The sequence below is a fragment of the Melozone crissalis genome, unplaced genomic scaffold (genome assembly GCF_028551555.1).
Source record: "Melozone crissalis strain CALT ecotype California unplaced genomic scaffold, PUWL_Pcris_2 ptg000006l_1, whole genome shotgun sequence".
In the NCBI taxonomy this organism is placed as follows: Eukaryota; Metazoa; Chordata; class Aves; order Passeriformes; family Passerellidae; genus Melozone; species Melozone crissalis.
Window position 1 is genome coordinate 35,167,718 of NW_026535784.1, and position 24,722 is coordinate 35,192,439.

General features: G+C 37.2%; 1 protein-coding gene across 8 annotated transcripts in view; it reads right to left on the reverse strand.

The window, feature by feature from the left end:
* The window catches only part of RAPGEF2 (Rap guanine nucleotide exchange factor 2), a 185,085-nt gene that overhangs the window by 39,153 nt on the left and 121,210 nt on the right, over positions 1-24,722 (reverse strand). For 6 of the 8 annotated variants that reach the window (XM_054295998.1, XM_054295999.1, XM_054295997.1 and 3 more), the window contains one exon: positions 7,120-7,251. The exons of the other annotated variants lie outside the window; for them this stretch is intronic. In XM_054295998.1, coding sequence (XP_054151973.1) covers positions 7,120-7,251 — 132 coding nt within the window. The remainder of the gene's footprint in view (positions 1-7,119; positions 7,252-24,722) is intronic. 8 annotated transcript variants of the gene reach the window in all.

Genomic DNA, 24,722 nt, shown 5'->3' on the forward strand with positions numbered 1-24,722 from the left:
ACTTTGTGGTTTTGGGTTGGGTTTTTTTTTGTTGTTGTTGTTGTTGTTCATTTTGGGGGTTTAGTGGCTTTTTTGGTTTTGCTTTTGTCAAGAAAAAATGCTGCTCATTTTTTAACCAGGATAAGGAAAGATGTTACTGGCATAGAAACAAATCCCAAAACATAGCACAGATAGCAGTATTTTGTGAGCAGTCTTCCTGTGCTTAACATGCCCATTCCCTGTGATACATTTGAAACAGCTGCTGTAACTACTCTTTCAAAATAGCCTTCATCAAAAGCGACTGGTGGAAAAATTAGCGGTGATGAGTCAGTAGACACACAGCTTATGACACCAATCTGTCAGAATCTGAAGTTTCCAGCAGTGACAATTCCAGTGACAGTGGGACTGATTCACAGTCAATTTTGCAAACCTTCCCATCACTAACAAATGCCCCTCCTCCCTGCCCAGATTAAGCTCTCTCAAAAGCACAATACCAAAATTAATGCAGACCTCAATTTTGTCACACAATGCTAACAGACAAGAAACTTCCACCTATTGTACAACATCTGATTTAAAAGATAAGTTATTTTACTGTGTTAAAGCAATTAAACAAAACTGGAAAACTCTTGAAACTCTATTATCAAGAAGAGTCCATGATATTTAAAACAAATTCTCACACGGAATTAAATGTAACTTTGGACTCAGAAAACACTTTACAAATACTACTAAAGGCTACAAGATTTCCCAAAGATGATCACTATTTGCACTTGTTGTTTCTTTTTTTTTTTTTTGACAAGTGAAGTTATTGGTGCATGAAAAGCAACTACTTCTAATTTCCTGCCAAAACCCCAAACCACTGCAACAAAGAAGCTCAGCATTGAATGCAACAATCTACAATGAAATAAGAAAGTTTGTTAATTTAGGGCACCTTTAAAAACACCTTTAGAAGAAAAAAAATACATGTTTCCAAACAACTTTCTGAAATCTCTATGATCACACAAAAGATAGAAAAGAAAGACAAATGTAGCCTTTCTGCATGACAAAACAAAACAAAAACCAAACCAAACAAATCCATGGCCCCCCACCCCAAATCCACAAACAAACAAAAAAAAACCAATCAAAAAAACCAAACCAGAAAACTAAGAAAACCTCAAGGGCTCCTTGTGTTTATACACCGCAAATAGCTTTTTTAGGTTTAGTAGCAGCATGTACGATGTCACGTACTCAAGGTCCTCTTGCTGAGACATTAAACTTCATGACCCAACTACTCTGAGTGCTTTTGTACCCCCTCCTCTGTGAGAAAAACCCAGCATGTCTGCACAGGAACCCTTGGTTACTAAGCAATAGCCTTGCATCTGTCTAGGACCAAAGAGGAAGCCCCCATGAGCTCCTTTGGGCATAGGGGATTCCTTATGAACCTCAGCCACCAAAAACCCAAATGATGAATATCCAACAGAATTTGTACTACAGTCAATCATGAGGCTTACATCTTCTCAGGGCATGTAACCAAGGATGAAATACACCTCAGAACTGCCATTCTTAGGTGCATGTTGTACTTTGCTTCTTGGGCAATAAGAGAAATTAGTTTCACTTAAATAAATCTGAAAAGATTGCATGCAACAAAAATGCAAGAAAAATGTTGGTTGCAGCCTGAAGTACAAAACAATGTCTCTCCATACCAACTGTGATAGCAAATTTCTCCTGTCATCTTTCCATTTTCTGTGCTTTGAAGCTTCAAAAATTTTCCCCAATCTCATAATAGTGACATCCTAATATTTTATTTGTCACATCACCAACATGACAGTTAAGAGACTAAGACAGACGTTTTCAAGCCTGAGTTGCAGTAGTATTTCATATTTGACACGTAAGGAGAATCTGACCAGTTTTAAGCAGTGGCTATGAAGTTTAATACTGCCCCAATAAAAAACTAGTTGCTTCAACTGAGGAGGATCTTGAAGTCCAAACACACTTCCAGATTTGAGTGATAATTAAACAAATACTGTGAAATAACCAGGGTAAAGATGTAAACTAAAAGAAGCCTTGTCTAAGCTCTTGGTTAGCCTTTGGTTCCTTGATTGACATGAAGAAGAAGAGGAGGATTAAGAGAAGAAGAATAGCATTCATTCTCCCTAGGTCAGACTGGGGAAATGGTGGAGACCCTTCTGGTCACTTCAGATTGGCAGGAGAGGAAACCAGTGAATGCCAACTCTACTGGTCTTTGACTTTTTAGATGCAACATGACAATGACCATAATGAGAGAGGTGGTGGACTACATGAGCAGCTGAAGAAGATGATTTCATTTACTGTCTGCTTTCCTCCTCCACTGAATTTTTGAGTTCCTTGAGAAAACAGATTAGAAGACGTTAAGGGCAATCTCGACCCCTACTCAACCAAGTAACTTTCACTCCAGTGAAACTACTTCATCACACACTCCCCACCCTTACTAGGGGAAAGAAAGCGGGAAGACTTGGAGAGCTGCTTATATGACTGGCTCTGTTTTAAGTGCCCTTCATGGTTTTCTTTCTATACTGGCTTGGGAAAAACTTCCAACTGACAGTAACATAAAGAGAAAAAATAGACAACTTTTAAAATAACTGCACTAACTATTGATCTCTTTTTATTTTAAACAGACTATTGTAACCTTAACTTTACTAGAAATTTAATTACTTTCTCCAGGAAACATTGTATAATTTTGAAGACTAAACTCCCCTTGTAACTATTGTTACCACCTAAAATCAACAATCCAAGATCTCTAAACATGCAAGATTAAAAAAAAAAGGGACAAAGAGAAAAAATAATAGAAGAAACTCCTTGCCCAAACCAGAAATATGTTCATTGCCTGGTGCACTCCTTCAATTCCTTCAAAGCTAACAAAGAAAGAAGCCATGCTCAGTTCAAAAACACCATCTCCACATTACTTTTCAACTACTGTCACTTAAGGGCTAAAAAATGAACTAAAAAATGAAAATAAGAATGTCTATTACCCAAACTACTCATTTTTACTTTCTAATTTTTAAGCTGATACCAATAAAAACACCAAGAACACTGGCTCTGCCTGTCTCATTAAATGACTTGCAGAAGTCACATTAGCTTGAAATATTCCCTCATGTCATATAGTCACATTGGATTCAGTGTCTCCACAGAGAGAGAAATCATGTCTGGAGTTTTGTTTTAAATTAGCTTTCAGATGACTAAACAAAAGTTTACAATATCAATAAATTAAGATGAAATTCAATCCATGCAACTATAATATGTATTTGTTTATTAAGTAGTTACCACATGTACTACAATCAACTATAATTATTACATGTACAGAAATCATACACAATCTAAGGTAATAACATTATTTTTCTGTGCTACACTGACACGAGTGCAAATGTCCATGAAATACCTTAAAACTCCTTCAGTCCAAGATTTTCACAGTTCTCTCCATATTTTTTCTTTCATTATCTGCCCCAAAATCTACAACACAGCAGCCCACATGAGTCACAGAAGTCAGTCTGAGCAGTTTTCCTCACTGAAGATGGAAATGTGCAGCAATGCAGAAAACCCACCAGGAACAGCATCCCCCCTCATTGCCAATGATTGCCTCCTTCTCAGAATGGAGCAATGTCTGCCAGGAGCACACACATACAGAACATGGACTCTGGAAGTCACAGAGTAGATTAAGAGGCCCTGAATTTACAGGAGTGATAAGGAACTGCATTGGGCTTCGTTGAAAAAGCAGGGGTGGCAGTCCACAGGACAATTTACCTGAGCTGTTCCAGCCACTCTGGCACCAGCCAGAGCCCTGCACTTCAGCAGCTGATACAGTCAGAAAGAGTGGCTTTATCTTAAGGTAAAATGTCTTTATTTTGCATACAGTGACTAAAGGGCAGGCTGCACGGACTCTCTGGTTTGAGACACAAAAGACTGGTCTCACTCAGGAAGAGCTGCTGAAGGGTGGACCTTTCTCCTCGGAGCTACCATATCAGGACCATGAGAAAACAAAGCTGACACCTTGAAAATTTCCAAGCAATAGGCACATCCTGGGAGGGTCTCAGAAAGGATGTTCCTAGTTTCCTGTGCCGACAGTGGTATCTGGGCAGGCACTGAGGGCATGTCAGTGTGGCAGGAAGCCACCAGTCTGAGCACAGGATAAGGCAAAGAAAGGCTGGCAAAGAGCTGAGCCAACACAACAATGCTTCCCAAAACAGGGAGGGGCAATCATACACAGCCATGAGCTTACATCTCCTCACTCTCCAATCATCTGGTAATACATTTAGCAGGTATAGCAGGAAGCACCTAGGAGCATATAGGAACAGGTATATGTGTTCATTTAAGAATCATTAACTAAGTCTAGCAATCAAGAGTAAGCAGCCACACATGAGATGTCAAAAAAAGACAGAAGTAAGGAATTGTTCTTGCCAAATACAAGCCAACACACACTACTGACATTCAGCAGCCCCTTCCTCTCAAGTCACCCTACAGTGTTCGTCACTTGAACTTATTTCCTAAAATAAAAATAACAGTATTTAAGGACCTTACTAATTAGCACCTGATATGTTTTTGTAACTTGGGTGGGGTAAACACAAGGGTTGATTTTATTTTGGTAAGTATTTCTTATCCTAAAAGAAGTTCTTTCATGTGCAACGTTTGACAAACAAATTTAGAGACCGCATTAATATTTAAAAGGAAGTATTCTCAGTTCAATGCTGAAAGCATCTGAAGAGTCAGCTTCATGATTTATTTAAAAAAATCTTAAAAGGCCATGAACATATTTTCACTGGAAGCAGCTGCTCTTAAGGCTACAGAACTAATACTTATGGGATGCAGTACATGACATATCACCTCAGATTTCAGCAGTAATGATCTAAATAACAATATCATTTTTTAAACTATTTTTTTCTATCAACTGCAAGACTAGATGATGATCTTTCTAAATCATTGCTTTCTACTTAGCCATAATGAATCCAAGTCCACCCTACTAAACAGAAAAATGCCATTATATACATAAAATCAAAGAATCAAAGGGATAATGATCATGAGCTTTATCTAAGACTTATCAAATTTGAAGGAAAAAAAAGTAACATATTGATGACTTGATTATGGTTTACTAGTTTTGAAAAAACACTTAGGAGAGAATTGCAAGGCAAACAATTGAGAGAGAATGACTGATTCACTCTCTCTTAAAAAAAAATATTTCTCTTAAATCCTTTACTTGGCCCTAGAGGAGTCAAATTACAGCCATTTTATTTTGGTTTGGTTTGGGGGTTTTTTTTGGCAGTACTTGAACCTAGCCTAACACTGCTACATTACATTCCTTTATGACTGAAACTGAGGCCAGAAATTAATGATTTGTCAGAATTTGAGAAATCAAAGTAAACAATACTTCGTACCATTAAGTTAAATTTAAGAATTTAAGAATCTTATCAGTTTCCACACCTGAATTTACCATTTCATTAATAAACATTCCTTCAAGTATTTGTATTAAGACAAAAAGATGAGGTTGCATTCTACAGTACATGGTCATATTTCTGGATGTAGATATGAACATAGGTTACTCATACTTTGACATTGTGTAATTACACAGTTCTTGATAAAACTGTGCCAAGTCACCTTTAAATGTGGTATTAATTGCAGATTAAGTGAAGAAACTAGATAATATTTTTAAGAATGGATTATGCATTATGTTTGTAAATTCAGTTTAAAAGAATACTTAAAGAGTAAATTTTATCTGTGTAAATACTTCAGTATACCATTAACTCTCTCCAAACACCAGCCAGTATGTTGATCCCAACACTGCAAATGAAACCAGTAGGAGTCATAGACCAGGTTGGCAAGTACATAGAGAAGTATTTTTCTGAGGTTTCTTTAGTTCTTCTATGTTGTTTGGTTGGGTTTTTTTAATTGCACAGAAATTCAATTATCTTTTTCACAGTTAAGAGTGTTTTGCTGATAGTTTGCAAGAAATTGCTTCCAACTTATCTCAAGAATAACTGTATGACTGTAACTACATGCCACCTACAGCTGTGCCTCTGGAGGTACTTGTTATTTTTCTGTTAGAGTGGAAATCTTTGTAATGAAAAGAATTAAAATCTGTAGAACACTAGAAGAACAAAACTGATTTTACTTCTTCTTTAGTCTCACAATATAAACCTAAATCATATCTCAAAGTTATCCTGTCTTCAGAAGAAATTCTGACAAACCTACTTGACTGAAACATGCTATGCTTTAAGTGTTCAGCTAATTTGATAGTTTTGCAAAAATAAACCTTTGCATTATTGTAATTACTGTCTAAATTGAACTGTGATCTTTCTATAGCCTATCTTCTTTCACAAAAAGAAGCCTATAAGTTTATTCACCTGAAAGAGACTATATTCTTCAACTATGACCACAGCTGAACTTTCACGTATTTATAGATATGCTTTTTCTGTTATTTAAATGACTACATTTGCAATTTCAGAAGCATCTCAAAAAAACACTATCCTCTTCTAGTTAACAGAACTTCATGTTGAAGTGGTCTCACTACTTTATGATTATTTCGATAGAAATATATTTTAATTGGATTTGATTCCTTCCTTTCAGAGTAACAAATTGGTACACTTCCCTGTCAGGGCAGCTCCTCCTCCAACATTGCAAGAACCATAAACATCAAGTGAAAAATGCATAATTCCTCATTTTATTTCACTTTAGACTTTTTTCCAATTTATATTTAAACTCTGGATCAGTTTCAGAGTCTCTCTAAACTCAAGTTGCGCCCAATTACTAGCACAGAGCTTTACAAGAAGAAGCCACTCAGAAGTACAACTTTAAGAAGCACCACCACTTCAACCTGCCCACCTTTCTGAGAATGGCCAGGAGAGGAAGCACTGCTAAGAGGTTGGCATCACGTTTCTACAGCGTGGGGAAATAGAAATATGCCCCTCAAGCACGGGCTGCCCACTCCATATTTGTTTCTTCCCACCACTGAATAGGCTCTACATTATGAACCCAACACACCTAAAGCCTGAAATCATTACAATTCAAACAAAAAGTATTTTTTGAAGTCTATTGAGCACTTCTTCAAGTACTCAAAAGTGACAATAGCAAGGACATTCAGCTACTAAGTGCAAAACTGCTGGCAACTGCACCTCCCATCAGCATCCCTTCCAGTCTTACCTGGTAGATATCAGAAAGGCTGCTGCTTCCTGAATCACTAGTGATGCTACATCCTGAGTGACTAGATGAAACGTGGGTCACCTGTGGGTGGAGACTGTCAGTAAGGTGCAGCTTTGTGAAATCTGCAGGAAGCTATAGGTGGAGCAGAAAAAGCATCATTACAATTTGAGGGAGATACACAGCAAAATTAATTCAAATCATATATGTCATACTTTACTCTCTGCCAGTACCAACTATTTAAGAAAACCACTGGGGCTTGAGAATGCAGCATAAAAATTTAGTTATGCAGCTTTTTTAACTCATGCAGAAGTCAGCAAAATACCACCAAATTATTGCAAATATAAGAGATTCAGGAAAAACATGTATCTGAGGACAAACATTAGTGAAGCAATATGCCAAAACTCTTCAGCAGCTTGCTGTGGGGTTTGGATAGAATAAAAATGTATATGAATATTGGGCTACTTCCAAAATCAATGGTTTCCTACAGGATGGGAGTTAAGTCACATACTTCTTTAAAAAAATCAGCCAGCACTGCTCTGGATTTGGTAAACTCTTGTTTCTCAAGTTGACAAAATACATTAGAGACAAGGAAAATCCAAGCCACTGAGCTATCCATTATACTTTGAGCCAAATTATGTGACAGCAAATAGGAAATGTGGGAAGATTGACACAATTACAAAAAGCTATAATCTTGAAATTAGTTTGCTCACATGCAGTGCTGAAGAATGAATTGAGACAGTATATTTGATCATTTAACAAACATTCACCAAGATTTGTGATATATATTTCTACTATTGCTTTATGCCCACAGCTTCTATGAAAATCTTTAAGAACTGTAAACATTTCTAGACTGCAGAAAGTGAATTTTGACAAAGCAAAATATTTGCTGTCTGAAGAAAGATTGAAATGCTATTTCAGGGGCAAATTACTCTCCTCCCCAAGAAGCCTGTATCCCACAGCTAGTTAATAAAAGTATGTTAATGTATTAATTTTGGTGTGCAATAAATTCTTCAGTAATTAAAACCAAAAATCTTTGTTCATTAATTTTGTTTCAACCAAGACAAGGCAGATTCTCTCATCTCTAAGGAGTTGTGTTTGTATGAAAAATGTCACATGCAGTGTGTCCATCCATGTCAATTATGAATGCTACCTTGGTGCTTGCTCTCCCTGGATGGAAATGGAAATAAAACCTCATTCAGCATTAAGAGAGAATAAGCCAATCAGTATAAAAGGTGAGGGAAAAAAGTCACAAGAGAACATGCTAGAAAAAATTATTAGCTCTATACAGCTAAAGATACTGAATGATTTTACTGCTGTTTGCCTTGTTTAGTTCTGTTTATGGAACATGCCCTGAAAGAACTTTGGCTTTAGGATTTGCAGTGAAATTACAGACAACTGCAAACCTTAGTCTTATTTTGACTGACTGGCATTTCCTATTCTAATACATCTGAAAAGGATTTCTTCATTATCACAGAATGACTGCATCAGTGATAGCAAAAATGGCTGCATTTTAAATAATTCTTTCCTAGTATCTTACTGGAAAGAGCAGCTAAAACCAGCAACCAAATACTAAAAATCCTAAAAAGCTACAGTAAGCCCAGAGCTAGATTTGATCTTCATCAACAAAGAAAAGGCAATTAAGAAAAGCAATACTCTAATACACACAGCCATGAATGCTGCCTCCAGAAAAACCTAGTTATGCTCAAAGTATCAGAAGGAGAAAATGCAGCATTAGGGACTGCATTATAGTATCTGGGGTCTTCGCTGCTTTTCTTTTCAATCTGTAAGTTTGAATTATCACATAATTGAACCATATATGCTGATATTCAGGCCACTATACAGTTTTTTTTTAATCCTTTTTGAGCCATTCTGCAAGTAAGTATATATTCCATAGGTAGAATGCAAGGGAAATGAACTGCCACAGCTTTTGCAATGTGTTGCTGACTACTCAAAGTACAGTCTTCCACAATTGAAGCAGCCCACGTTTATTTCAAAGTAGAAATCCTACACATTATTTTAAGATACAAGCACAAATTGTCTAAGATTCACACATTTAATGATAACTTACACAGATATATTTTGAGGGTTTTACCTTTTATAAAGCACTAAGTATTGCAATCCCAAATAAATATTAACTCCACAGGGAACTGTATATGAACCCAGTGTGGCACCCAGCCAAACACGTTCAATTTTATAGTGCCCTGCAAATATCTCCATGTCATTAACAACAGCATTTATTTTTTATCAATACATTAAAAATTTTAAAGAACGTTTCATCAAAGCAAATCCAGTTAGTATGTTAAAAAGTTAAATTGAGCTATATTTAATATAATGATTGCACTCAGTGTTTTAAATGAACAGCAAGGATTTGTGTGTCACTACTGCACATAAGGCAAAAGGAAGAGTCAGAGGATTCCACAATAACTGATGGAATACACTGCAAATAAAAGCAAGCCTTCTGAATCTTTTTGGCTGTAGACAATCAGCTGAATGCTTGGTGATTACTGGTTTCAGAGTAACTCCTCAAGTCAAAGCCACGCTGCCTGAGCTGGACTTGCCAAGTGGTGACAGAAGATCAGAAGCAGGCATTTTTCTTTAGGCAACCCAACTAGTCACTTTGATCCTAATCAAATAGGACTATTTACAAGCAGAAAGCACATGCTCATATCTTTGCAGAACACTACATCTCTGTGCTACATGCCCGAGAGCAGCATCCACTTCAACTGCCCTACCCCCAAAGTTAAGGTGAGAGACTGCATGAAGAAAAAACTGAAATACAAAAATTAAATAAGTTGAAGCATTTAAACTGTAAAGTCAATGAAAAATGTGCGTGAGAAATGCGTACATTTCTATTTTAGTCATGTTCTGCTGTTTAAAATACTTCATATTTGCATTGTACACAATGGAGAAAAAAAATGAAGTACTGATGACAATGAAAACCCACATCTGCTTAAGTCTGATATGGAAGTGTGGTGGGCTTGACACCAGATGCCCACCAAAGCCACTCTGTCACTTTCCTTAGCTGGACAGGGGAGAGCAAATACAAGGAAAGGCTCATGGTTAAGGACAAAGAGAGATCACTCACTGTCATGGGCAAAACAGACCCAATTTGGGGACAAATTAACTGAATTTATTATCAATAGGATAATGAGAAATAAACTCAAATCTTAATGACTTCCTCCCACCCTTCCTTTCTTCCTAGGCTCAACTTCACTCACAAATTCTCAACCTCTTCCCTTGCAGTGCTGTGGAGGGGCAAGGAATGGGAGCTGTAGTCAGTTCATCTCACATGGCTTCTACTGCTCCTCCCTCCTCGGGTGGAGGACTCTCACACTCTTCTCCTTCCAAAGGAGGCAATTCTCCATCATCACCTTCAAAGTGAGCCCTTCCCATGGGCTGCAGTTCCTCACAAATTGCTCTGGTGTGGGGCCCCTCTGGGGTCATAACTCCTGCCAGTAAACCTGTTCCAGCGTGGGCTCCTCTCTCCACAGGGTCACAAATCCCACCAGGAGCTTGCTCCAATGTGGGCCTTCCACAGGCATCCACCTGCTCTGGTGTGGGTGTCCTCCAGGGGCTGCAGGTGGAATTCTACTTCCCTGTGGATCAACATAGGCTGCCTCAGAGGGGCACAGCTGCCTCACCATGACCTGCACCACAGGCTGGGTAAATCTCTGCTGGGGCACCTGGAGCACCTCCTGCCCCTTCTTCTCTCTGACCTTGGTGTCTGCAGGGCTGCTCCTGTCACATTCTCACTCCTCTCTTCTGTGGCTGCAATTGCAGTTTTTGTTCCCCCTGTCCCTTTCTTATACCTGAGGTGCTGTCACTATCACTGATGAGTTCAACCTTGGCCAGCGGCAGGTCTGTCTTGGCACCAGCTGGGTTTGGCTCCATCAGACATGGGGCAGCTTCTGGCAGCTTCTCAAGGAAGAAGGGTTGGCCCTGTGGCCCCACACTACCAAAATCCAGCCACACAAACCCAATACCAGGCAAACCCTTTACTCTTGTTAACACGCTTGGTGAAGGTTTTTTGGGTAAGCAGAACACAACATTCAACAAGAAGCAAAAAGCTGGTCTACCCCAAACCAGGATATTTACATCCAATTTCTTACTTGGATTTGGAACAAGATTAGAGAACATCATGAAATCATGCTATTATAACTCTGAAAAAATTTCCTAGGAACCATCTTCAGGCAGTTAACTTCATGGCAATAGGTATGTTTGCCGTGCTACTGAGTATCACATTATTATTAAATTATTAAGCATTCTGTGCATGTATTCAGCTATTGTTCCATTCTATAGTTTAGTACTGACTTTACTATTTAGTATAACAGTAAAAAAAAAGTCTTCTTGTTAAATTTACACAGCTAGATCTAGCACATGCTGTATCTTCCAGACCACAAGGAGGATAAGAAAGCCTAAGGACCTACCCCTGCCTCAGAAACATCACCCCTCACAGACTGACGCCACCACAAATGGTGTCAGAACTGAATTCTCCCTTTTATCTTGTTTTACATCATTTTCATTAAATGATGCCTAGTTTTAAGAAGTCATTTAAAGTAATAAGGATCGAAAGCAGCTTGTATATTTTACATAGCAAGCACCACACTTAAGTACAGCTTTGCTGAAGCTAATACCTACAGTATTTCTTAACTTCATTACTGAACAACTTCAGTCACACCATCAGAAGGAACTGGCACAGAGTAAAAACATAGCAGGGTAATTTAGAAAAATTAATGCATGATTTGTTCTTAAGTAAACATAGTTTCAAAACACAGTATATGTACACTAGTTTAAACAATTTACAATCATTGAGAAGGTCAGAAATTGTCCTGACAACCTAGTCTCAAGCACAATCTTTGTAAGTGACAAACATTAAGGTAATATATGCATAGCTCTAATCACGTGTAACATGGACAAAAGTTTCTAGCATAAAACATGACCTGGCAAAATAGTCATGATCTAAGCCCTAGTCTTAATTTGACAGAGGTGAAAACAGTATTTTATATTTATAATGTAGCCATTAATACACAAGTATACCTACATAAGTACACCCATTTATACAGATTGCATGCATGGATAGAAACCAGAGTTAAAATAATACATCTGGGAACTCCCAATTTTTACTTCTTGAAAACCCTAAAATCAAAAGAAAACTTAAACAATTACATGAAACTATCTTAAGGGAAAAGATATATATCCATTTAGAACTGTACAATACCATAAATCCTATCACATCCTCCCATCTTAAAAGCATCATTTTATTACTTCCACCCTCCAAGTGAATCACCATGTTATGCATGCAAAACTAACAATTACTTTGCTCTGAATATGTTCCTCCTATTTTAAGAACATTACTATTTTCTCCTACCCTACAGGATGCCTTTCATTATAACAAAAGGCATCTTCTACTCAAGCAATTGCTTATCTACAAATACAGTATTTAAAAAAAAATATTAAATAAAATTTTGAATTTTATTTTTTAAATGCAGTTACATGTGAAAACAAGTATAAATGCAACAACGTGAAAGACAAACACAAGAATGTCATTTTAAATTACCAGATGAATTCTAGTTAGAAAGCTTCAATATACCACTCATTTTAAGGCAAACAAAGAAACAAAGCATATAAACAAAGTCTTCTACTGAAGGCTGCTCAGCACTTTATGAAAGATTTATAAAGCCTGCAAAGTGACTGAAGCACATTTGCAAAAAAGATGGGATTAAAGAGAGCAAAGGTGTAACATTCTGTTATGCAATTCCCAATGAATGATTTTATATGTAAATAAGTGCCACTGAGACAGAGCAAGCAGACATAAAACAACACAAACTATCACCTTTAAAGCCTCTACTTCCACTTTCTGAAATTAAAGAAATACAAAAAAGCACTGATTCTTCAACCTCCAAACACCTGCATCTGAACACTTATTCTATAGCAGTTCTTTACTAATAAAATAATAAAAGCTACTAGACAATAAAAGCCACCATAATGAATATTTTTTAAAGATTTTTATTCCTTTTACAGATGACACACTTAGTCCTACAAACCTAAGTAAGTAAACTACAATGAACTTATTTTGGGATTCTGGGGATTTTTTCATGAAGAGAGAACAACAGCAGGCAAATAAAAGCAATACTGTGCCTTTGTCCTCCTTATTATTTTTTTCCCCCACCCAAGATAGAAATCCTGAAATTTTTATTGCACTACAGAAGTGTAGATCACAAAGGCAGTATTCTTCAGTATCCTATAAAATTATTAACAGTTAATTTCAATATTTTATATAAACATTTTTTATATTAAGGGTTTGTACATCTGTTGTATTTTGTATTTTAATGCTATGCCCACATTTATGGTATTTAATAAGATAAGGAAGAAATATTTGTAATAATGCTGGGCATTCATCAACTTGCTATTTCAACATAATTCTTTCACTAACCAAGAGAGACATCAAGGAAAACATTTTTATGGTTGAGTGATTTTAAACACAGCAGTAAATGTAAGTAATTACAGAATAATAAGGTAATTTCTATCAATTCTGTCTACAGACCTGATGCAGGCTGACATGTCCATGCAGAGTTAAATTTAAACTAAAAGTGTAAACTATATACAATTAAAATTAGGATGCAATTCCCAGGGAAGCAGGATTTCCTTGAACCTAGGGGTGGAAAAGATTGAGAAGCTTCAACTTCTGCAAGACTTAAATAAAAACCTCCTGACTTGAACTATGTCTTCTGTACAATCATTTACTTTACACAACAATATCTCATGTATTTTTCATCTCCAGAGTTCCCTCGAATAGACATCCTTCTGTGAAACTGTGAAACTTCACAGACACCTAATCTTAAGATCTTGAATACAGCAAAGGACACAACCTGTGTTCTGAAAATATTGCATGTAGATACTATTGCTGTTCAGCAGCTGTTTGCATACAAAGCCCACAGCAGAACATCTCTAACAAAAAAACAAACCAAACCAAAAATAAAAAGAATGAAAAGTATTATAAGGACCTTTCCCAAGCTCTTAATTCTTTCCTCCACCGATATTTTGCTATAGCTAGCCTCCCAGAAAAACTATTCAGAGGTTCAAGCTATTGCAATGGGAGCTGCTGGTCTCAGGGAGAGAGAGAGTGAATGCACAGGAACTTCATTCTGCTTCCCTTAGAAAACACCCACTGACTGCACATCTCACAGCCCTCTCAGCTAATCCTATGAGCACTTCATGCATCGAATCCTGTGCTTGAAGGATTATTGACTTCTGCAGAGAGACAGGGGTGGTAAAATTTAAATGGGTGTCTGGGGAATGAAGAAAAACCTCTCGGAAGTAACTCTTTTTAAAGGAAAAGTAAGAAATACATCACTGAAACACATCCATTTATATTTATTTTAACCACCTTCTCCGTTGTATGTCTGAATGTGTCAGCATTTGTTCTTCCTTTTGGAACTATTTGAATCAAAGGTTCAATGCAGCATTTCCTATTAAAAAGTATCTTCTTCAGAAAACCTGGCATAAACACTATTCCTTCAGGAAACACAAATGTCAACTTATTGGCAACAGCTCAAATGAAGTCAGGGGGTAAAAAAAGAAAAACTGTTTTATACAGGTGTTTACAGCACCAGTGAACCCCAAATACAAAACAAAAGCCAGCAGGATGGATTTGCGTTCAAATCATGCTAAACTAAACTAAGTAATGTTAAACAATTTTCTGAAGTTTTCCTCAGATTTCTGAAAATCCAAACTCAAAACATTTAAAACATATAAATGATGTTATATGTTTAGAATGAACAATATAAACATGCAAGATCAAAATACTTTTATTCAGCATTTACTCAGAAGCCTATCTCAAAAATATCTGGTTAAAGTGTAGCTTCTTCACTGGTCAACAAATGGTAATTCAAAGCATAATTCAAAGGATGATTTTACTTTTAAAATATGGTTTTAAAGTTACAGCAGTTCTGCCACAGGCATCAAGGTAAAAAGACTGTTCTACAACTGTTTTGACTGTGCATATACATTTAAGTATCAAGAACTCTCTGACATCCTTAACCACATGTTTCTACATGGTCTCATAGTTTTTGTTCCATACAGTGCAATGGAAGTGAAATCTTCCAGAAGGGAGTTATGTAGGATTTTCAAATTTCAAAATCTCTTTTTTTCTTTTTTATTGGTTTTTAGGGGGTTTTGGGGGTATTTTTTTGGTTGGTTGGTTTAATTTTTTTGTTTTGTTTTGGTTTTTTTTTGTTACGTGTCTGGTATTTTTACATTATTTGATTGCTTTACTCCATGAAGTGATTCCATTTAGGTCCAATCCTATTCTAAGTCTCTTTGAACTCCTGTGAGTAGCAGAATCTGTGTTTTAGTGCATTATGTCCCTACATTAAAAGAGTCCCTATTCCATAGGGACACAGCCTATCACTCTTGGTTGCACCCTGCTGTCCCACCAAGAACTTGCATTTAAGTGTCCTGACAGAGGCTGCACAGCCACCCCCTCCCACAAACTAACAGCTTCCCAATAACACTGAATAAAATTGGGAAGGGAATTCATCTTGTGGAAATCTACATAATGAAAACCAACAAGCAGGGACAGGCACTCACTGATGACTGCTTTCTAAGTTGAAGGAAAAACTGTTCTGAGGCATTTCAATTGACTTCTGAAATATCTCTAGGGAAAGAGAGTGGAAAACCGAGTTCAATCAGTGAACTTCTGCAAAGGCTCCCCATTATTTGATATACATGGACGAGAAAATAATAAAGCTTGGCTTTGCAGAGATCTCTTGGGAATGACTGATTTTCATACTAAGAAAATGCATGTTCCAGTTGATGTTTTTCCCACAGTAAGTACTTCTAAATACTTCCTTTTGTGGCTGTTTGGGTGCTTAATACACTGAGAACTACTGCTGGGTTGGAAAGTAAATGGCCCACTTTCAGGGCTTCTGGAGGCTTGTAAGGTTAAATTTTGAACTCTTTGGCCTATTACAAGTAACTGTGGGAGAGGAAGGAACAGAGAACCTGATCACAAACTTTGTTTCCACAGGAAACCAGACAAAAGATTCATGCCTAGGGAAATAAAAGCAAAAAACAGTTCAAGAACACTTTAGTTCAAGAACACTTTATGTGGGCACATATGTTTACAGGAAATGTTAATTCAAACATTTTCAAGGAAGATGCTTTGAATCCTGCAGAATATTTTAAATAAATAATAGAACACTTGTGTATATCTCATATACAGACTCACTTTGGATTACTTACAGAGCGGTCTCACAAGTGGACGTGGAGGATGCTAAAAAGCAATCACACCAGCAGGGGTAAAAATGATGGCACCCAAATCCAGACTTTATTTTCAGCTTTAAAGCACTGCTCAGAATTGAAAAGCACAACAGAAAAGTAAAGAGTTTAGCCCAAAGGTGAAAACATATATCCTGGGCACATATTAAATGGTTAAAGCAAAGACCTGTGAAATGCCTACAGCTCCAAGCACTGAAGCCTCCCCATCAATAGGCTGTTCTTACACCACATCATATGTTGGTAGTGAGGTTTTTTATACCTGATCTTCACAATTACAGCATTCTAGCCACTCTAACAAAGCTTAGTGAAGTTTTTCAAACATTCATGAAGTGATAGCTCAGTTTTGAACTGAAGCCGTTCAACCTGAACTGCTGCCCTTCAATATTGAACTACATCACTGAATTTTACTGCACTGAGCTAACTTACAAGTACAAGTAGCTCAAAGTAAAAGATATGTTAACTGATACTAGAACAAAGAAATTAAGAGTTACTTCAGTTATTTTCTTAAAGATTAGATATGAAAAATGGAGATACAAAATATCTTAGAACTCCACACTTTCCAAGTGGAGGAAGAAAACCTCTTGGCATCACTGTGCAAAAAGACACTGTTGACAACAAGAGATGAGCAGTAGGAAGAGATGTGAAATCACACACTTTAAAACAAAAACCAGCAGCCTGGGAAATTCCCTGTCAGAAATGACTGTGAAAAAGTTTCCATGCATCAGCTGATCAGAAGGTGACTGAATTGTTCAGGTGATGCAGCAGAAGGAGAACCCAGTATGATCACAGCATGCATCCCCCAGAAATACAGTTCTGGGCTCTTCTCCACAACCCCAGCAGAGACCTTATTTGGAAATTTTGCACACATTCCCAGCTGTGTGTTTTAAATAAAGATGGCTTAAAGCCATACACATACATAGAGTCAGAAAAAAACTATCAGGATTATGAGAAGAAAAACTAATACTTGACAAAGTGCAGGAAGAACACAGCTTTTCCAGCCCACACTGAGAGAAAGATCACTATGCAAAAATAGAAAGGAGGAAAAAGAAATATTTTCAGTACAAGGCAATGCAGGTGTAAAGCCTAATGAGCAGGAAGCTGAAAGAAGGCTGCTGTCCAATGAACCACAGAGAGAACCAAGCCAGACTCCACAGGAGCCGTGGTAGAGAAGGCTTTCAAACTGAAGCCAGGCAAAGTTATGAGTGTGCTGCACAAGTGTGTAATGGCAGCGACCCAGAAAATTCTTTCCAGATCCATGTCACTCATCCAAGCAGAAAAATCTGAAGTGAGCCTGTTGTTTGATACACTTTGTGTTCAGAAGCACACTAACCAACAGAGGAAGAAAAGAGACAAAAGCCAACACGACTAACAAAAAAACATTTTAGATGTTCTTATTGGTAGCTTCTTAGTAAACACCTAAGTACTGTGTAAATTCCAAAGAATTTTTTTTAAAGATACAAATATTTAGGGAGCTCCTGTGCATAGATGCAAAAACTGAGCCCTGTCTCCATAAAATACCATATTAATTGAATGAAATTTGATGAAAATTTAAAGAGAGACATGACTAATTCACAAGCAATTAAATGGAAATTTTGTTTGAAGTCTGACGGCTGCAGCCATGTCAATGCCACCCTTGGAGTGTTAAGTAAAGGATTATCTTTGCTTTAGAACATCAAGGAATAGTTTAGGAGAGAAGTGGGTGGAAGTTTCCACTATTTTCCTTGACTGACAATGGAAGCTGCACACTTCTGCTTCAGCTCAAATAAAAAAAAGAACACAAAGAATTGCAATATTACAAATGACACACAAGTGGACATGAAAGCCCTTGCTAGAGTTTGTTTTTCCAAATATCCTGATTGTAGCATTTTTTAATATAAAGAAAAATGCATATTGCCATAATCACTAGTCTTAGCTTGCTAATTGCACAATATTGATCATTTAAAACAATGTTACAATTGTTTTTAAAAGTTGAACATCTACAAGGCAATTAATTTTGATTGAAAATGGGAATGATGTTATTTTCAAAGGTGAATTTCAAAAGAAAGACTGCTTAAAAAATCTTAAAGGTCTGTAGATAATACTTCTCAGACCAATGCAAAAAGTAAAAAAGTTTCATATTTGCATTACAGATAGTATAGGTAGTCTTCCTAATTTTCTGGCTAATGAAGAAACAGCACAGTAACAAGATAAAATGTTTTTTAATGACAAACATTTCCCTTTATACATGACTAACATTTCAAAATCTTCAAATACTATGATTTTAGCATAATTTTTAATGCTATACTAACATGAGTACTAGTCAAACAGCTTTATTACGTATTTTATGAGTTTTGCAAGTGCAAATGTTCTCATGCCATGGCTACACAACAGCGGTGAATGTTGCTGTAACACCCCAAGCTTTGCTTCCTACTTTACACTTTTCCTCAGATGGTAGTCAAAGAAAATTAATGAAAATATTTTACTCTGACACAAGTTTTCAAAACTGCATGTGCTATCATGCCATCATGCATTCCTAATACCTCCAAAGTTTGTATTCTGTCACACAGAGCAAGATTCCAACTTCTATGAACAACTCAATTATTAACTACTTTGGGCAAAAAACTTAGTAGTGTGTGCTCACTGTGATCATAGGAAGGGAAAGACAAAAGGATCATTTTTCTTCTTTTCATCAAGGAGTCTTTAGGAAGCACTATAGTGCTCCCTAAATTCTGGAGCACAGTGCAGCAGCAACTGTGCAAACCCATTTAAAATTATTTACATATATCAGCACAGAAACATCTCTTACAGTAATAATATCTCCAATAAATTTTGAAACAACCTGCAGAGCTTTTCTTTGTAGTCCAAGTGACACTTACTCACAACTGTAATATGTAACCCTAAATTTCATTAGCCTCCCACCTTGGTTTTTTTTTTTTTTTTTTAATTACCTAACTTTTACAAACATCCACAACTACATTATGAGATAAACAAAACAACAAGGCACCAAATGGAGCCTATTATAATCAAGGCTGCTTTGGAGTGAGCAGACATGGTCAATTGAAGCACCATGTTATTCTGCTTAAAATGCTGACATTCATGTGTGACTTTTAGAAATTCATCTATTTGCATCTGTGCAGGTGTGCCCACAGAGTTCAAATCATCCCTTATGCTCCTGCCTTGCGTCAACAGCATCCTAAAAACACAACCCATGTAAAAACTTACATACTCTACTGACACCATGAAATGCTTCAGTGGTGTTTATTTAGGAAGAGATTTCTACATCACAGATTGCCAAGCTGCAGAAAAATAAGCAGTACAGAAATCAGGTTGAAATACCAAGACCAGTAACTGCAGCCCATTCTACAAACACAGTCAAGTGACATTCATCTTTTTTCTCCCATCTACCAGAAGTTAAACCCTGGAATAGTGTGCACATTTACATGGTCAAGGTGTGTGCATTTACCTGAACTACTGCATTAGGTCACCTTGCAATGAGCAGACAATTTGAGAGCCAAACCAACTGCTCATTTACAACAGCACTGAAATGGTAGCAGCTGTGTCCTGTAACACATGGTGCAAGAGATTTAGAAAGTTACTTTCCTAAAAGTGGTAGACATTTTACACTAAGCATGTTATCTCTGGATGCTTAACTGAATAAAACCCCAGTTGGAACACTGAACATCCACTTTAAAAAAAAAAAAATCTAAAAATAATCATGCTACTCTAACTCAGGAATTCCTAAGTTTAGTTTTCCCTGGGTACCATCATCACAGAAGGAATACTAATGTACAATACTAATGGAAGTTGCAGGTGTAGGAGTGACATTTAACTGCCTAAACAACCTCTTCCTTCAACAGGAAATAAGTAGATAACTAGATTTTCTATATCCTACTGCTGACATGCACACCACTGTTTGGGAAACTCCACTTGAGTAATCATTTATTTAGGAAAAGCAGCTGTATTTTTCAGGGACCTTGAAAATATCTGCTAAATGGAAATTGCTAAAAATCCTTTGCCCTGAAATGCAAGAAGTCTCTAACAAGACACAAAAAACACCACCCCAAGAACAAAATTTTAAAAAACCAACAAACAAACAACAAAAACAAACAACACAATTAAAAAAAAAAACAACCAACCAACAGATCTCCCAAAAAACAACAACAATATTATCAACTATTGAGAACCTATTGATTTGAAAATGAGCAAGACTGAATAGGACAGAAATTCCCAGAGTCAGATCACAGAAAATATTTGCAGAAGTCATACACCAACAGGCAAGGAGAGGTACACCTAAATACAGGCTTCCATAGCTTTCAAAAGAAACTAACACTGTTCTCATTTTACTTTGATTTTCAGTCTGCTCCTACAGCTGCGAACAACCTCAGTTTTAAAATAAAATATGAGTCTTCTCTGCTGCTTTAAAAAAAAAATCCAGTGAACAACAATTTCCAAACATAGAGTTAATTATTTAAGTAGTACATTTTACTAAGGCACCAAAATCCATAAATTCATGCATTTTCCTTTTCCTCCTGGTTCCTTAAAAGTGAGGACAACAGAAAAAAAAGAATATTCTACATTATTTATGTGTATTTCAAAAGAAAAAAAACCCTCTATCGTTAGTTACTTATTCAAAGGCCAAAAAACCAAGCTGAATATCCACTGGTCAAGCAGGATTTACAGCAGGTCAAGACTGAAAAGGTGAGTGAGACACATCCCAGTCTGACATCTGACTCTTTCCTGAGCAACCTAGCAGAGAAAAGAGCTACTGCCTGCCAAGAATTTGGAAAATACAGGTTCCTTTTCCCCTAGTTTGTTATCAGAAGTACATTAAGATTTAGAGGTCAAGCCGTACCTTGATTGGTGAAACAGCACGGGCAAAGAGTTCTTGTTTTGAAGAGCCTTTATTTAGCTCCTTACATGTAAGGAAAAAACCTTACATGTTAAAAAAAAAAAAAAAAACAAAAGAAAACAAAACAAACAAACAAAAAAAAAACCCACAAAAAAACCCCAACAAATTAACGACAAAAAACAAATCAAACCAACCAACAAATAAAAAATCCACCAAAAAACCCCTGAACAAATGAAGAGCACAAAGAACTTACTTGGACTAAAATGAGAACCGGGCTGATGGTTCAGTAAACCTAGATACAGCTAACTAGGAAATAATTCCCAAAATTCAGTTTAAATTTCACAAAATTTAGAATGTGGGGTTTTTTTACAACCATGACCAAACACATTCAAGTACAATGTCCTTCACCACCCCATTTTCAAGCCATCAATCCCACTACCAAGAGCAAATGTACGGCCCAGTTCTGTACCCATGTTCTCTTTCCCAGGCTTCCCCGTGCTCTTTCAAATCACCCTGCATTAGACCTTCCTGACATTCATGCAACCCCTCCAGCATTTGGCAGGCTGGCAGGCACACAGCAGCAGACAGGCATTTAGGAAACAATGCCATGGATGGAGGCCTAAGAGCACAGCCCAGCTCCCATTCTTCTGGCTCTGCAGGAAGAACAGCAGCACGGAACAGAACGAGCCTATTTTTAACAATGAAACAGGAGCACACACACAAAAGGAGACCCACAAAATAGAACAACGTCACCTTTATGAAATCATTCTTCGGAGGAGGAATAAAAGAAGAAAGCTTTAAACCAGCTCTTCTGACTTGCAAGGTCACAGTTTGGAGTCAAGCCATCAACTAATGAATCCTACCTGTAGTGCTTGTCCAAAGGACCCAGCACACAGCACCTGCGCTTGCAAGGGACTGACAGGCTGCAGGTAAAAGGAGGCATTTTTATTTATAGACTGAGTATTTATAGACTGAGGGAAAGAAATCCCAGGCAGAGCTATTTGACCATTGGGTTATTGCCTGGGTTTGCAGCATGGTTGGTTCCTGGCTGTCCCCATGTCTCTGAAGATCAGGTAACTGCAGTTAGCAAGAGGACGCATTACCGCCACCAAATGCTGCCATATGGTCACCAGCCAAGCCTGGGACACTTGAAATAAGTTATATACAGGTAGAAAGCTACAAGGGCTACATGGAGCAAACATTTTATGGCATTTGCTAGGTTATTAACAGATCCTAAATGCACATAAAATGTAATACTTTGCTCTTCTCCACATTCTAACTCATAAGCCTGCTTTTCCTCTATTTTGAAAAGCAGCTGGCTCTTGATCCATGTTGGGAAGCTGGAACTGAAAGAGAAGGCTGGTGTTAAACCAGTTTGCATATTCCCAGTCCAAAGGAAAACTGCCATCTCCATCTGTATCTAAGAGCTGGAAGTGCCATGGAGGTATGCACACATTTGAGTGAGTCACATTTGAGAGTCACAACTGCTTTCACATTCAAAGCAAAATCCTTTTGACATTTTGTCAAATGGTTCAGAGCTTTCTGCTGTTTACAGAAATCACTAAACAAATTCAAAAGACATGTAAGGAAAAATCAGCAAATCCATTTGAATTAAAGGAAGGGTAGTCACATTCTATACACCACAAAGAACAGGCATTATTGAAATTGTAGCAGATCAAATAATTTTATACCTTTTTAAGGTGTTCTGGACAGGGTTTGGAAGGAACACCATATTACTGGAGACATCAACTTGACTGCCTATAACTCAGGACTTGGGAAATGCTAGAAAACTACTCAGTCCAAGCTGTGAGGTTTAGCAAGCTACTTCCCTTTTAGGAAAATCCTCTTTCACTTTTCATGAAAAGGGGACTAAACATGCCAGGATTTTGTGCTCCAACATCTGCAATGGAGACCAGAGATTGCAAAAGGACCTAAGGTCTTATTTTTAGCTTTTTGGGCAGCTTAATGTTTAGGCCAGGTATAGAATGCCAGGTTAGCTGAACACCATGAACCAACTGGTTCACGGCAGCAAGCTTCATATTTGCAGTGAGAGCAACCCAAAAAGACAAATACAGCCTTTTGCCCAAAGGACCAACACTCTTGCTAATGTAATTAATAGAATCTTGCAGTATAGTAACCAAGTCCAGCACCACAAGAGTCAATTACAAACACACACATGGGATTTCCTATATTTCAGTTATTTCACCAAATGTTGTGAACCTTCATCTTTCACAAGTGACAAATAAAATCAACTAAATTTAGCCAATAGCTGACCTCCATCCCTACACCTCAGACTTATTAGGGACCAAGCAGCAGCACTGCTTGTGTCAGGTACTATCCTAATGTAAAGCTATTTACCTTCAACATCACCCACATAACAGCAATGCAATCTCTTGTCCTTCATCTGTCCTTCTACTACCCTCATACAGAACAGGGGGATTGGAAGGAATGATCAACACTCCAATAAATTTCAGCTTCTGGGCACAGGATCAGCTTTCACAAGTAACCCACTGAGCAGAGACCCCTTCAGCACAGTTTATTCTTCTCCTGGTTCTCAGCTGAATCATCACCATCTCAAAATGAACAGCAAAAAGACTACTGGCAAGCTCACAAAACTGGAATAACCCCCAACTACCCAATTCTGGGATACCATGTGAGTGCCAGTGACATTTCTGTAACAGACTGATGGATTAAGCATGCAGAGGTTAGAATCCTAAAAACTCTGCAGAACTGCTGGAGTCATGCCACGCTTCTCTTGCTCTACAGCTACCACATTCTTAAATACAATATTGGCAATGAAATGTGGTGGGTACATGATTCTTTGGTCAAGGGTAAATCTCAAGACATTCATATTTCATGTTTCTCAAATCCTTAATATTAACCATATTTCTCAAACACTGGGTACACTGGTTCAGTACTTCCAGGACTTCACTTGCAGAAGTCCTGAAATACCCTGTCAAGTGGGTTTTTTTTTTCTTCTTTCTAGTAGTATTACTTCTATTAATTTCAAATTTTCAAAGAATTAGTAGTCTGGTCATATATCTGCTGTTGCAAATAAAGTGTCAAAAATAAAAATCAGATTTTAATAAAATAACCCTAAAAATCCTGAAACTATTGTCTTTATTTCAGTCAAGCAAAAATCACACCCATGTGTATTCAATGAGGGATTAGTAAAATTAGCTCAGTTTTTCAAACATCAAGGATGCTGTTAAGGGGCAATTTGTAGCAATTTAAAGCCTAGAATACAACAAGGAATAAAAAATATACAAGACAATTGAAGAAAAACTTCAAATAAGCTTGAAAAAAATTACACTTCAGAGTTTCCAGCACCAATATCATGATCCCAGAGTGCTGATGATCTGAACATAGCCTAAATGTTTATGCAATTCTAGTTTAGAATTTAGAAATCACACTTCCTAATGCTCATATTCTTAAATCATTCCTGCCATCTCTTGATATTTCATTGATTTTGCAGACAACCTGTAAAGTTATCAAG